Source organism: Crotalus tigris, unplaced genomic scaffold, assembly GCF_016545835.1.
Source record: "Crotalus tigris isolate CLP2741 ecotype Arizona unplaced genomic scaffold, ASM1654583v1 scf7180000017549.6302385, whole genome shotgun sequence".
NCBI classification, from domain to species: Eukaryota; Metazoa; Chordata; class Lepidosauria; order Squamata; family Viperidae; genus Crotalus; species Crotalus tigris.
The window spans coordinates 2,928,646-2,945,155 of record NW_024096467.1 but is presented as its reverse complement, the minus strand read 5'-3'; the positions used below and the strand labels follow the sequence as shown (position 1 = coordinate 2,945,155).

At 40.2% G+C, this 16,510-nt stretch overlaps 1 protein-coding gene across 2 annotated transcripts in view; it reads right to left on the bottom strand.

The window, feature by feature from the left end:
- PRKCI (protein kinase C iota) overlaps nt 1-12,070 on the bottom strand; it is a 40,591-nt gene extending 28,521 nt beyond the window's left edge. The window contains exons 1-2 of one of the 2 annotated variants that reach the window (XM_039337881.1): nt 11,889-12,070; nt 176-297 (exon numbers count right to left, since the gene is read on the bottom strand). In XM_039337881.1, coding sequence (XP_039193815.1) covers nt 176-297; nt 11,889-12,028 — 262 coding nt within the window. In that variant the 5' untranslated portion in view covers nt 12,029-12,070. Of the gene's footprint in view, nt 1-175; nt 298-3,923; nt 3,943-11,888 lie in introns of those variants that run through there. The other variant, XM_039337891.1, reaches the window with a different exon arrangement.
- Between the last annotated feature and the right edge of the window lie 4,440 nt (nt 12,071-16,510).

Below are 16,510 nucleotides of genomic sequence, written 5' to 3'. Positions count from 1 at the left end.
CAAATATCATTTGATAATCCCTATACTATTATAAAATTGAATCTAGAGTAAGACCAAAACCACAAAACCACAAAGTGCCTCTGTGACTTTTTACAGCACTGCAAAAGGTCACACAGAGGCACTTGATGGAATATGCTAGTAATTTATGAAATAGTTTTACTTTGTGCTAACTTACCTTCTTCATCAATCCATTTCATAGTGAATAACTGTTCATTATCAAAGGCGCACATATCTCGAACTTCATTACATAGTCCCTCAAAGGAGATAGAAGGCTCAAAATAAGTTATCATAATGTCCCTGAAAAGAATACAATAGACTATTAATTCAGTATTGAAAATCCATTTGTAATTGTATCTATTTTATTTGCTTCTAATCAATCAGTTAACATGAAACTGCCTGTATGTTCAAGTCTTAAAAACAACTTCATGCTAATTTAAATGTGCATGAGCCCCTATTTTCTCCAGAAACAAAATGTATACAAGATTTATTTATTTATTCCTTTTATGTATCTCCAAATCAAAGCAGACTTGTGGTAGTTTAGAAAACAATCATCAAAAACATGCATAACTGTTAAATATTCCATGGTAAATACGAATATATCAAAACAACTAATGACTAACCAAAGCCTCAACAATATAGGTAGCCCTCAACTTACAGCCATTCATTTAGTGACCGATCAAAGTTATAACAGCCCTGAAAAAGTGGCTTATGACCATTTTTTATGCTTCTGACCACTGCAGCATCCTCATGGTCAAATAATCAAAATTCAGATGCTTGGCAACTGGTTCATATATGATGGTTGCAGTGTCCCAGAGTCACTGTTGCAACCTTCTGACAAAGTCAATGGGGAAACCAGATTCATTTAACAATCATGCTATTAACTACAGTGATTCACTTAACAACTGTGGCAACATTCACTTAATAACTGTCGTACTTAGCAACAGAAATTTTCGGCTCAATTGTGATTGTAAGTCGAAGACAGCCCGTACAAGAATAAATTACAGTACAGCTGAAAATGAAAAACAAATAAAAGAATTTTGAATGAAAAATAGCAGGAATTAAATATTATAATTCAAATATAATGATAACAAACCGTTCAGCCAAGTATATGTTGTTATTTTTTGCAGAAGTAATGTCTTCAGTAATTTTTGGATTGTTAAAAGAAATGGAGCCAGCCTTAATTCTATAGGCCAGGCACCCACAATGAGAGAAAACCAACCAGGAAACAATTTCTGGTCTTCATTCCTCTCCCTTCGTGACAGTGGGCATGATCAAAAGCTCCTTCTACGAAGAACTTATTGGACAGGCTGATTGATGTAAAAGGCAGATTCTGCAAGTACCTAGGTGCCAGGCCATAAGGCAGAGACTGGTTCCATGGAGAGTTTTTTTCACGGACCGGAGGGGGCATAGTTTTGCATAATGCCTGCATCCTACGGATGGGGCTTCGCTTGTTTGCACGTACCGGTTTCTGGCATGCCACGGACCACTGCCGGTCCACGGACTGGGGGTTGGGGACCCCTGTCGTAAGGGATTATGACCAAAATAGTACTCTGATTTGCCTCGGGAACCCTATGAATAACCAGAATAGAGACTGAGGTGAAAATTACATGCTCTTGGTTGGTTAACATCTGTCACTAACAAGGCCACTGTTGCCTTCTGCACTAACCATTGCCTCCAGGGGGGTTACCAAGGCAACCCCATACACTGCAGTAATCTAATAAAAAAAATGACAAGAGCATGAGTCACATCGAGATTGTGTTGTTATAATTTTTTTTTAAAGAAAATTAAATGAAGACATAATAAAGAGTTCAGAAATATTTCTGAAATATACCACTCGGGAATGAATTCTTCTGGTTAGGAGTCTTTTAAACCTGAATCACCACCATTACTTAAAAGCCATGTGTAATAAAAGACTCATGCTTAAGAGAAGATAAATATAGTTCTACAGCATTTATGGTGAAGTTTCCTGGAGCTTTATTGTTGATGGAATCATCACAATAAAAGTTGTTAAAACCAAGCGTCATCCTATTTATGACATAGCTATCACATTCTTCATGATTCCTAGTCAACAAATAATGCAATAGGAATGCTGGGAGGGGGGTTGCATCACATTACTTTGTCTTTTCAATAGCAATACATTTAGTTGCATATGGAAATCTCTTTCCACTAGCTGTACAGACATATGGTGAATTAAATTCCTTCTTTCCCTCAGCAGTATCTCAGTGAATCTTCAATCAATTTCTAATTTAAAAAAAAACAGCTCAACATCCCTCCCAAACTAACCCATTGTTTCTGCACTTTTGTAGCCATATATCAGAATTTAGCAACTAAACATAGAAAAGCTTATTCTAGCCAACAAAAACAAGCAAGGAAAAAGGAGTCAGGAGAAGAAATGATGTTCATGATTATACAAACAACTTATAGGCCTACACTCAAATCTGAACATGCAAAAGATATTTCCTTCATGAAAGAAATTTCAAACTGCCAATGTTTGTTTCACTGTTCAAATTAAGGAGAATAACCTATTACAAATAAGAAAACTGATGCCCCAAAGGATTTTTTGGAAGCACAACATTCAATAACGTTTTCTAGATAGAAAAAAAAATGTTTTCAAATGTCATTTATCTTAATCAACTTTAATGTTCTTTTTCTTAATCAACCACTGCCCAAGTATTCCACAAATACTCTTCTGCAATTGAAAGTTTGTCTACTTTAACAGTGTTTTTTTCTCTAAACAATAAATAGGACAGAGAGTAAAGAAAAAGGTATTCTTCAACCTTTACAGTCATGACACCTTAATTGTGACTAAGTAATTCCAGTTAGCTAACCTGTTTATGCCAGATCATGAAACAACTCCCTCTGACTCATTAAACTCCAGATGTAATAATCAGCTGCAGACACATTAACTTTCAACATTAACATAAATGTTAACAGAGTACCAGAGAACAAGACCACCTTTCTACATTATTGAACAAATGATATCATTTGTTCAATCAGTTTTTAATAAAACATGTAAGAATCATAAAATGTATAAAGTTCACCACACATTTAAATAGCAATAGCATTTAGACTTATATACTGCTTCACAATGCTTTATGGCACTCTCTAAGCCAGGCATGTCAAACTTGCGACGTCATGTGTCATGTGATCTATAGCATCCAACCCATGGGCCGGCAGTTTGACATTCCTGCTCTAAGCGGTTTACAATTTCAGCATATTGTCCCCAATAATCTGGATCCTCATTTTACCGACTTCAGAAGGATGGAAGGTTGAGTCACTCTTGAGCCCTGTCAGGATCGAAGGAATCAAACTCCTGGCAATGTGAGCAGAGTCAGCCTGCAATATTGCATTCTAACCACTGCACCACCACTGCTCTTAAATGAAACACACACAATAGCTGGCATGGCTTAGAGTTTAGACCAGGGGTAGGCAACCCAAAACACTCAAAGAGCCACTTGGACCCGTTTCCCACTGAAAACAAAACACTGGGAGCCTCAAAATTCTTATGATAACTAAAATGAAGATAACACTGCATATATCCTTTTTTACCTTTATGATATGTTTGTGTCTATATATATATATATATATATATATATATATATACACACACACACACACACACACACATATACATATATATAATATATTATATATACACAAACATATATATACATATATATATACACACATACACACATGCATATATATATACGCATATATATTTACACACACATGTATATATACCTATATACATATACACATACACATATATACATATACGTATATAATAAAGGTAAAAAAGGATATATGCAGTATTATCTTCATTTTAGATATCAAAAGGGTCTCTCTCTGTCCCTCTCTCTCTTTCTCTCCCTCTCTCTCTTTCTCTCCCCCCCTCTCCCTCTCTGCAATATTCTGCTCACCTGGCAAGCTGGCTTCAAGCTGTTCTCCAACAAGCTCAGGGGTAGGCAACCTCGGCTCTTTTATGACTCATGGATTTCAACTCCCAGAACTCCTGAGTCAGCATAGCTGGGCTAGCTAGCTCTCTCCAGCCCTTCTTGCTTCCTGCAGAGACGCAGCAAAGGAAGGAGCCTCGCTTAGTAAGCTTTTCAGCTTGTCGGAGAACAGCGTGAGTCTACTCTCTTTTTTACAGAGAGAGAGAGAGAGAGAGAGAGAGAGAGAGAGAGAAAGAGAGAGAGAGAGAGAGAAGCAGGGATGCGCAGGTGCCCCTCTCTCTCTCTCTCTGCAAATGGCAGAGGAGGCTGGGAGCCACAGGGGAAGGCTCAAAGAGCTACATGCAGCTCCAGAGCTGCAGGTTGCCGACCAGTGGTTTAGACCAGTGGTTCTCAACCTTTCTAATGCCATGACCCCATAATACAGTTCCCCATGTTGTGGTGACCCCCAACCACTTATACATCACCAGGTGCCAGGGGCATGGCCAAAGAAAAGAGGAAAAAAAATGGCGGACAGCCTTGTTTGGCGCCCCCCGTGAAATGGTCGTTCGACCCCAAATGGGGTCCTGACCCACAGGTTGAGAACCACTGGTTTAGACAGATCTTCATACATATGAAATGTTAGATCTATGTCAAAATGCAAATTATACTAAGTTTTAATTAGAAAGGGGGGGTAGTTTAGATAGTAAAACCATGGATATCCAACCTTCTTCGTCTTTGGTTGCACATACAGTATATCAACATAGTTAATGTAGATAAATTAAAAATATCCTTTATTTTTTAAATATTTTTTATGCTCTTCTGGAGCTGCATTACTAGCTATCCAGGACCAGACACGGCCTGCAGGCCACGAGTTGGACACACCTGATCTGAACTATGTTCAGTGTCAATAGCTAAAAACAGGAGACAACTTGCTTTTCTCTTTTTATCAGGTAAGAGAAGGCAAGTAGGCAAGTATCCATACCTGGGAAAGACAGTCCAAAAGCGTAGGAAATAATAGTTTTGTACCTATGTCACTTACTTCAATGAAGTTAGAAGACCATCTTTTTATGAGCACTAGAATCTAGCTATCAATAAAAGGAATTCATTGACTGAGATTTCTTACACACAATATTTTTTATCTTGAACCTTAGTTCTTAAAGAACATTAAATAATAGGACATTCTATATTTACTTTGGTTATCACCAAACTGGAATTATGTTCAGAAACAAGAATGTACAAGAACTCTGTGAGATTAATATGTATTTTCAAAATATATTCCAGCTTTACCTGAACATCCTGATATATTTAATGGAAGTTATTTCTTTGAAAACATCTATAGGACACAAGAGATTTTTAATAACCAAATAGATTTAGATTTTTTCCTTTCATATTCTACTGGCAGTTACTTTCTCATTTAGTCAATCAAGAGAACAGAATAAATATTGCAGATTCTTCAACATGTCAGATTTTACTTTACACAAATATAGCAATGGATGCCTGAATATGTACAAACAGGATGTTTTCTGTACCAGAGAAATATCATTTATGATAGCAAATTCTAATTATTTAGTTTGTACCTAAAGTTTTGGTTTTTAGACTTCTGTAGCAAATGGCTAAAAGAACATTTATTTATGATTGTTTCAGACAACATTTTATTTATCTCTAAGATGAAGCAGAACCATAATTGTTGTCAACTCAAAAGAATAATATACAGTAAACAAGTGGGAAGGCTGAGCAGGATAGCAAAAATAAAGTTTTTTTTAAAGACCTAGTGGTATGGAGACCACATCTGAGAATCTATAGCCAAACTGAACAAGGCAATGTCAAAGGAAGGAGCTTTAAATTTTGAAACTAACAGTTTCTATCCTTCAATTGCAAGACTGCTCATCTATATACCCTCTTTCTGATATAATCAAATCTGATTATATGACTCACTGATTATAAGAGCTCATGCTATACAGCACGAGATGTCAAACTCGCAACGTCACATGTCTTGCAACGCTTTTTCTCCATTGCCGGCAATGGGGTGGGCACGGTTTCCTGATGATGCGTCCGGCCCATGGGCCGGCAGTTTGACACCCCTGCTATACAACAATTTATTCAGTTACTACTCAAAGTTACAACAAGGTTGGAAAAGCACATTTATGACCAGAGCTTGAATATACGGCTATTACAGCATCTACCCCCCCCATACCACCCTATCATATGACCACAATTCAAGCATTTTGCAACTGCAGTCATGTGATCACCATTTGTGATCTTCACACTGGTTCCCAACGCAAAGTCAATGGGGAAGCCAACAGGCAATTGCAAGTTGGTTCGCATTTCAGACTTAATATCTGCCAGTGAATCACCTGATAACCACTGCAGAACTGACTTCATAAGTTAGGTGTGGTCATGTGATGTTTCACTTAACAACCTTGTAGCTTAGCAACAAGAGTTGCCAGCCCCAGGTAAAGTTGTTATGTGAAGACTGGCTATAATATTCTTTTGCATACTTTTATAAATAACTTAAACAAAGAAATAGAAGAGATGTTCATCAAATTTGCATACGATACAAAATTGGGGTAGACTGCTAAGACCTCAGAAGACTCGCTTAAGGTTCAAAAGGATCTTGGTAAGACTTAAACATTTGGCCCTATCCATCAAAATGCTATTCAACAGTAAGGAAAAAAATGATTCTGCACTTATGCAGGAAAAATCAGATGTACAGGCATAATATGGGAGGTTTGGCACATTACTACTGAAAAAGCTCTCGGTTTCCTAGCAGACCACAAATTAAGCATAAACCATCAGCTGCCAAAAGAACCAATGCAATCTTGGACTGAATCAACAGACATATAATGTCTCAACAGCCATATAACGTCAAGATCGCAGGATGTGATAGTTCTACTTTAGATTGTGCTGGTCAGATTGCATCTGGAATACAGTGTCCAGTTTTGGTCAGCACAATACAAGAAGGAAACCGAAGGCCTGGATGGCGTATAGAGAAAAGCAATAAAGACATTGAGGGGCTTTAAGGAGAAGTTCTATGAAAAGTTAAAAGAACTGGGCATGCTTAGCCTGTGAAAGAGAAGGCTGAGGGAAAACATGCAACAGTCTTCTGATACTTGAAGGGCTGTCACAGAGGCTCTGGATTTATTCTCTGTGGTGTCCAAGGACAGAACAAGAACCAATAGCCTTTGTACAAAGAAAACCTTGAAGTAAGGAGGAATCTCCTGACTTTGAGAATGATTACGAACAGTAGATGGTCCTTTACCAGAAATTTTCAAATAAAGAGAGCCAACCTGTGTTCAGCAGGTCAGCGGTTCAAATCTCACCGGCTCAAAGTTGACTCAGCCTTCCATCCTTCTGGGGTAGGTAAAATGAGGACCCAGAGTGTTGGGGGCAATGTAAATATATATATACATTGCTTACTGGTGTACACCGCTTAGAGAGTGCTTGCACTTAAAGCGGTATATAAGTCTCATAAATAAATAAATAAATAAACCATTTTTCCTGACGATTTCTGCCCTGGGCAGGGAGTTGGACTAGAAGACCTCCAAGGTCCCTTACAATCCTATGCTTCTGTTCTTCTTGAGATGCATTATTAAAAATGTTTATGCTTCCAAATGACGTTTAAATATTAAAACAAAATAGAAAAGATGAACAATAAATGCATCCTTTTTTCTACAAAAATACTAGATACTAACAGAATATTTAGCTGTTCTCTTGTTTTCTCAATTTGGTGTAACACTTTGTTCTACAGTATCAAGTTCTGTATTTTGCAATATACCTTAGTGAATGAGACATACACTATTATTTTAGTTTGGATTGACAGAACAGATACTGCACTGGAGTACATTGGGAAAAGGGAAATATAAATATTAAAAATAGAAAACTCTTGGAAAAATACCTATTTAGTAAGACCAGAAATGTAAGATTTACATAGGTATTTCTCTCTTACCCTGTAATTCTACCAGCAGTATGATAAAACCTGACACTGGGAGGAGAGAATCACTGAATACAATCTAACCAAATGTCATTAACTGTTCAGAAGAAAACCACTCTTTCTGTTTTTTTCAAAAAAAGACCATGAAAGCTGATTTTGAGTGCTGTCTCCCCCCTCCCCAACACACATTCTTCTTCAAGCTTCAAATATGCTATCAGACACGTACCTGCCTCCCCCAATTCCATATTGAAAACATTTCTAAGTGTCCAACATTAGGGTGTTTAACATATAAAGGATATCCTCAACTTACAATCATTCATTTAGTCGCCATTTGTAGTTACACCACTGAAAACTTACAACTGGTCCTTGCATTTACGCTGTTGCAGCATCCCAGAGTCCTGTGACCAAAATTCAAGTGCTTGGCAACTAGCATGGTTGCAATGTCCCTGGGTTCTGTGAATGCCATTTGTGACCTTCCCGACTAGATTCCAACGAACAAAGTCACTAAGGGAATCTGGATTCACTTAGTGACTTTATGATTCATTAACAACTAGAGTGATTCGCTCAACAACCATGGCAAAAAGATTGTAAAATCAGGTGTGGCTCATTTAACCACCACCTTTTTAGCAACAGACATTCTACATCAGTGTTTCTCAACCTTGACAATTTTAAGGCATGTGGACTTCAACTCCCAGAATTCCACAGCTGGCTGTGGAATTCTGGCAGTTGAAGTCCACATGCCTTAAAATTGTCAAGGTTGAGAAACACTGTTCTAGATTCAATTCCGATCATAAGTTGAGGACTTACCTTTATAGATTACTAAATCTAAAGCATCCCAATGAGAAAATGGGAATTATTTAAAATATTATACTTAATAAAAAGAGATGTTCCTTTTCCAAAAAGAAATACATCTGGTACAATTCATAAAGCACTATGATGAAAACAAAGAACGCTTTTTAAAAATGCTGCTTGACTTGTTTAATTAATGATAAACAGTACGTTTAATTTGAAACTGGCAAACATAAAACACAGCCTTAAAATAAATCCCTCAAAATTACTAGGTAAAAATCACACTTCAAATAAGTTAAACTCCTGGTGATTTTATGGACATATCCATGCAATTTTCCCTAGCAAGAACATGGAATGGTCTGTTATTTTCAACATGTTTTTCAACTTTCTGGTCGAGTTGTAGCCCTGGTTTCCCTTTGGGAATTTCCCATACAAATTATTTGCAAGCAGAAATGTTTACATCTAGAGTTCAGACAAAACAGCATGGAATTCCTTCAACAAGATCTGTAAGTTATGACCTTGGGCCAAATCATTCACTCTCAGCCCAACTCACCTCACAGGGTTATTGATGCGGGGAAAACAAGAAGAGAAAGGGATGTTGGATAGACTGGCTACCTTGAGTTATTCATAAAAGTAATAAAAGTGGAATACAAATACACATGAAGTTGCATGAACTTATACAGGTAGTCCTCGACTTAACGACCACAATTGAGCCCAAAATTTCTGTTGCTAGGCGAGACAGTTGCTAAGTGAATTTTGCCCTATTGTACGACCTTTTTTGCCATCGCTCTTAAATGAATCACTGCAGCTGTTAAGTTAATAACAAGGCTGTTAAATGAATCTGGCTTCCCCATTGACTTTGCAAGATGCTATTTAAACAGGATCTAAAAGAAGAGGTAATACTATATTTAACTCTAATCTGTCCCTAGTTGCTAATACTTCACAAAGTTGGATTAATAATTTAAGAGTCATTTCAAATTGCAAATAAATATTTCTTTAAATATCGTCAGTTCCCCAAACCAAGAATCTGTGAGGAATTCTTAATTCCCCAACTAAGTTGCCCAACATTTGGTTAAAAAAATGTTATGACTCAAAGGTGAAAATAAAACAAAACATAAGAGTTCTTTCTGTCCAACATGTTGAACAAGTATCATTGGCAGGTCCAAGTACTTTCTTTCACATCTTCAGGTGTAAAACCAGCCCCCCCCCCAAAAGACATTCTTCAATTAATCTGGGACCCACACTATACTCACAGAACTACATCCTTGCCTAACAACTAACTTCTCACAACTCATTTTCAGTGGACTATTATTAGCACTGCTCTACTGTAGTTTCCCCAACTTGATCCTGCTTCATGTGCTAGCCAATGAATTCTTATCACCTTTCAATTACCAAATCTACTTGACTATGATGGTAATTGTAGTCCAAGTTGTCTGAAGAACACTAAGCTGAGAATTCCTCTTTATATATAAAATACATATTTGAAGAATCAGCCAGTGTTTCTTCTTCTAGTCATTTTACTTAATTCTGATGGTTGTCTAAATCCAAAGCTCTCTTATTTGCTCTCTCCCTCTCTCACCCACCCTGTGTGTGTGTGTCACACATTACACAAGTTTTAATTCCATGCAATAAATGCTATATCACACCCCATGAATCTAAATAGTTATCTGCAACTGGCAGGAAACATAAACAAAAAGCCACAAAATGCATAAAGTGGCAATTCAGGCTTTACGTACTTTAGACCATATTGCTATGCTTGTTGCTTTATTTCAAGAGTGAGCTCAAATCTCAGCTTTACCAATCATTCATGAAGTCTCACTGCCTATGTATTCCTTAACTTTCACTATGCTTCATTCCTGAGATTCTGACCTTGACATGCTTTCTCTTCCTGAATTCCCTCCCTGCCCCCTTCCCTAGTAACACAAGCATTCCTGGGACAATTTGCATCCCACACACATTTTTCTCCCTCCTGCTTTACACCATGAACACTCATTTTCTTTATTAAAGTTGCCGTTCCATAACATGATTACTTGCTTCTGTGTGCAGCATATTAAAATTTCTCATCCCCACTCATTCCCAAAGGTCCACACAGCCTTCTTCCCTTGAAAATTAAATCCGGAGTACCCATCTCATCTGCAACCACAAGTCCCAGTGAGGATGCCATCCTCTTACTGCTGCTAAGGAATGTATGAAAATGCAACCATCTAAGCCTGCAACTCCCTATCAATCTCATAAACATCCCTTATCAGTACTAACCCTTGTTCTCCATCCATTGAAAAAGCCTGTTTCTATTTGGGATCTGTAGGTGAGTGGTTTTGTTTTTGTGCCTTCAAATCCACCTTAACTCCTGGCAACTGCTAGACTGAGTCCCTGACAAGGTATTTTCAGAAATGGTTTGCCACTGCATTCTTCTTCCTTGAGCTACTTACAGACTGGCCCAAGGCTACCCATCAGCCTTTGTGCCTTCAGCAAGACTAGAACTCATGTCTCCCAGTTTCTAGCCTGGTACTGTACCAAACTGGCTGTCCTAGGTGAGTTAGTGAAGTCATTCCGAATCAGCATGAGCTCAATGGCTGAAAGTAATCAACCATTCCCCAACCATTGTGTGGAGGGCTACTACCAGCAGAGTATCCCCTGTATGCTATCCGCCCATGCCATTCCCCTTTCTTCTTATGCAATTATATCAGGGTTCTTCCTTTGAAGCAAAATAAGAGTTCAAGCTAGCATATTAACCTGGATCCAACTATAGCCAGCTTTTAAGGCCCTCCCCAGGAATAGCAGGCTGCCCAGCAATTTGACCCTTAACCCAATCTCTCCTCAAGAACCAGCCTCCTGTAATGACTGGGTGCACAAATTGCTCTCTCTGTCTATATATATAAATAAATACATGGTGTCGGCAACTGCGTTGGGGCAATCCAGCCATTACGGTCGGGAAATCGCCGTGGATGGCTCAGCACAGCATGCAAAGCGAGCTCGCCCCGAGTTAGCCGAGGAAGGCAGCTAGTCGGTCCGAGCCCGCCGCTGTCGAGGGGAAGCCGGGCTTGAAAGAGCAATTCTCCCCTTTCCTTGGAAGCCCTGCGAGCCCCGGGCCGTTCAGGGTAGAGGATCCCACCAGGAACCTGATCTTCCTTTTGTCTCGGCTGGAACTGCTGCTGCGGTGCGCTGCATGCCGTCCATCCGTTGCTCTCGCCCAACCCCGAAGGAAGGCTCCCCAGCTCACTTCTCCGACTCACCCTTTGTAGTAAGCCTTGACGCGGACCTGATGGGCGCTGTCCCCTCCAGGGCCACCGATCCCGCCGCCGCTGCCTCCCGGGCCCGGGTGCGACATGCTAGTGCCGCCGCTGTTGCTGCCGCTCTCGCGCTGAGTCGGCATCGCCCCTCCGCCGTGCCTCGCCGCGCTTCGCCCGGCCCCGCCCGCCCGCCTCCCTGGCGGCCCCACCCCGGACCTGCAGAGGGGGGGGGGGAATGAAGGAAGGAGGGAGGACTGTACGTGCGTGCGTCCCCTCTTATGCTTTCTCCCCCTCGCCAAAGCGGCACCCGCCGCTGTAACGGAGGCCCAGATCCGACCGCTCCGCCTTCCCCTCCTCTCCCACCCGCTCCGAGGTTGCGCGCTGGAGGCGAGCCTGCGCGGGCAGGTACGTCCCTTCGGCGAACGCGCCAAAGTCGTGGAGCGGAAGGGAGAAGAAGCAGAGGAGGGGCGCTCGTGCGGGCTGTGGAGCGAACCACTTCGCGGAGCGTAGAGGGGAGCGAAGGGCGCAAAGAACCAGGCGGAGAGGTGGGGGGGCTTCAGATCGTTTGGACCCAAGAGGCCGCACGGATGAATTCTCAGATGCGTTGTTTTCATAAGCCCGAAGGACGCCAAATTCTTTCCTTCGGGGAAATAGGCTGAATGGCTTGTCGGCATTTTTGCAGTTCCCCCTTTTTCTGTCTGCGCACCTGACGAATAGATCATAGAGAGGAGACTTTGGCATACCGTACTCAAACCTAGCATTGCTGAAAGCAAAAGACAGTAGAACCTGCGGCTTTCGTTCGTCAGAGCTTGCGAAACTAAAGCGTGATGTAAAGCTGTGATGTATGTTATTGGTACAAACTGGGCATTTCTAAAGTGGGAATACTACAAATCGCAGAATGCATAGAAGTCTTCAAAGTATGGATCAGTGCACTGCAGAGATTGTGCAAACGGGCATCGATTTCTGTCTTGTAGTTAACAGTACTTCTCACATTTCTGTACTTCCACAATTCGAAAACTGTAATATTTTTGTAGAGAAATAAAGCTGTGATATGTGAGCTGTAGAAGGAGCATGATCTTTAAAACATGGGAGCGTGATTTACTGAAAAACAAGGTTGCTTCTGCATGAGAATATAGATTTTAGTCGTGGAATTTTTCATTGTCCATTTAGTCATGAAATTAATGGAATTTAGACCTATTTAGAGTTCCAGATGTTGAAATTCACCTTATTTTTCCTATTGGTCCGTGTTTTGTTTTTCATTGGGAGAAAAAAAGGAAAGAATGTTAGCACATTGACTTTTAGCATCATGGGGAGACATCCTTCTGGCAGCATCCTGTAATAAGGTTACTGAACATGCTAGACTACTAAACCAAAATGGGATTAGATTGTTTAGTTCCATGTACTGTGGAAACTCAGCCATTATCTCAGCATATTGTAAACACCTGTCTATGAGCTTTAAACCACAACCTGGTTTGAATAAATTATTATATATATTGAAGCAGAGTAGTATATTTGGTAAACCTATTTGTTTTACTAGTTGTTTGAGCCCAGCAATGAAAGTTCTGAACAAAATCTTTAAATACTGTGATTTATCTGTGTCTAAAATTATTCGAATATGCAGACAGTAGTATTCCTTGTAGCACTCTGTGAATGCAAAAAATGGATTTTGAAGAGCCAGACAAAAAATATTGATGCTTTAGAAGTTTGATGTTGGAGAAGATTCATGAGAATACCATTGATTGCCAGGGAAACAAATAGTTTCTAAAATAAATGAATACAGACTTATTAGTTGAGGAACAATTGATCAGGCTCAATCATATTTTGGGAAGATACAGATCTCTTCAGAAATCCACAATGATGAGAAAAAAGAAAAAAGAGGATGATCAGCAGTAAGATGAATGTACTGCATTATAACAGAAATGGATGCACACATTAGAAGACATAAAAAGCCAGCTTGAGGATAAATAATTCTAGAGGAAAGTCATATCTGTATGGTCACTGAGACTTGACATTGACTTGGCAGCGCATAATTTGCTTTAAATAAATAAATTTTCATGGTTCAGATTAGAGGGCAAATACCAACCTGTGTATTATCATCTGTGTATTTGTGGTATCATGACCTGCACTGATAGATTACCTTTCTCATTGATTTCTTACAGATGTTAATACTGGAGAGAGGATCAAGTACATGATCACCCATTAGGCTGCCCGCTTTTTCCCCACTGATACTAAAACAACCCACTTAAGAAACAGTGCGCAGCTGAAACACATTGCTCTTAACAAGTCTTAAAAATTGGTCAGAGGATACCATAGTTGATACTGTAGTATTCACATGCCTCTAAATCAGGGGTGTCAAAACTACCGGCCCGCAGGCTGGATGCGTCATCCAGAAGCTGCGCCCACCCCATTGCTGGCAATGGCAAAACCATCCCGATACATTGTGCGACGTCATGTGATGTCACGAATTTGACATGTCTGCCTAAGTCAGTGGTTCTCAACCTGTGGGTCGGGACCCCATTTGGGGTCGAACGACCATTTCACGGGGGTCGCCAAACAAGGCTGTCCGCCATTTTTTTCCCCTTTTCTTTGGCCACACCCCTGGCACCTGGTGATGTATAAGTGGTTGGGGGTCACCACAACATGGGGAACTGTATTATGGGGTCGCGGCATTAGAAAGGTTGAGAACCACTGGCCTAAGTAGTCAGAGGATAACTGGAGGGGTGCACTCTTCCAATGAGATCCCAACAAAGATTATCCACAAGGGTGACCCATTCCTGGCTGTCCCATGCCCAAGTCTTAAAAAGAACCCAGACAATGTTTCTTCCAGAGCACTCTGTGGCTGACTCCACACCACATTCTTGACAACCTTCCCTAAATAGGGTGAGAGACTAAGCAACTGTAGGTATCTCCTTCACAGCGGGTGGTAACACCCCTCAAAGAAGCATCGCCACCTTTTGAATGGATCCTGTTAGTCTCCCTACTATCCTAAAGGAATCAAGAAAAGCATCATTTGAGCCTATAAATGGTAGAGGGCACACTGGAGAGCTTCCTCCCTGCAGGCCCCCAAAAGTTGCAGATAACATTAGAAGAGGCTGTTCCAGGCATCGCATCAGATTCTGCTCATGAAAGCCAGTGTGAAGATTAAGATAAAAACTCAGGCATACAAATTGGTGTGGAGCTGAAAAGAACATATCCCCCGCCCTCCGAATTTGAAAGAAACACAATATCTTTGCAAAGTAACTTTAGCTCTCTGGTAATACAAACTACAAGAACTTCAGGTAAAACAAAAAAGTGTTTACAATATTAAGGAAAGTCAAGGCTTATTATAAAGTACAGAAACAAATGATTATATACATTTAGTGTATATTAAAAAAGCAACAAATCATTGATGGGCAATAAAAGCTTTGTTTTTATTAAAAGTGAGAAAAGACATCTTTAGATAAAATTCCTCAAGTGACAAATGTATATGTCTAGAGATAGCTGTGGGTTGTAGGAATCTCTTTTATCTTTTGTAAAATATGTAGCACTTCCTTCTTTCCCAGCCAGGACTTTCTATTACTGTCCTATTGTTTATTGTTGATAAAGTTTTGCACATCAAAGGAAATTGCTTTTACTCCAAGCAAAACATGCTTTCCTAAACTTAAACCCCAAAATTCTACATAACAGTTGGACTAGGAGCAGGAACACTCCCTCAAATCCAGTGTTTCCCAATCTTAACAACTTTAAGATGTGTGGACTCAATTAATCTAAATAGAACTAAATCCTCAGCTACAATGTAAATCTCAACAAAAATTGTAGTACTTTAAAGAGCATTTAAGAGCCAGTTTGGTATAGTGCTTAAGTCATTCGGCTAGAAATCAGGAAATCCTGAGGTCTAGTCCTGTCTTAGGCACAAAGCCACTGGATGACCTTGGGCCAGTCACTTTCTTAGTCCCGTAAAGAAAGAAATGGCAGATTACTTCTGAAAAATGTTGCCAAAAAAACTGCAGGGACTTGTCCAGGCATCCGAACAGAAAACAAAAACCCAGTTGTCCACTTTTTATACATCTTGTTCTCTGGCTACAAGAAAAGCCCTATATGCAAGATATTTTTATATCCCTTGTTAAGGTCACCAGGATTTTTTTATTGAATTAACCCCACTGTCTCTATTCACACAAAGGGATCACCGATTGTATAATACCCAAAAGCAGGTCTGCGGTTCCTTGTCTCTTGCAAACGCTTTTGAAAGCTTTCTTCCCATTCTTCGAAAACCATTGTTTATGGCTTAGCATAAGACCCCAGACAACCGCGATTTATTCATGGTTTCCTGCAACGTCCGAATCCTGCTGATGCGTGCCTCTGGCAGCCTCCCCCTCCCCAATCTTGCGGCAGAAGATCAGGATGGACAGTACACGCGGGGGATTTTCCTTATTCAGTCTTCCGAGCAAACCAAGATCTCCACCCCGGAGTGACTTCTGCCGTCATCTGCAGGAAGACAAGCCTAAGCGGGCTGCAAAAAAAACCACCTCCCCCCCCCCAAAAAAACCCCCAGAAATCGGAAGAATTCAGGACCAGGACACGGGAACGGCCAATTCACACATGATTCCGCCCCCAGAAGTGTCGAGCGCAAACTCCCGGCCGCGAGG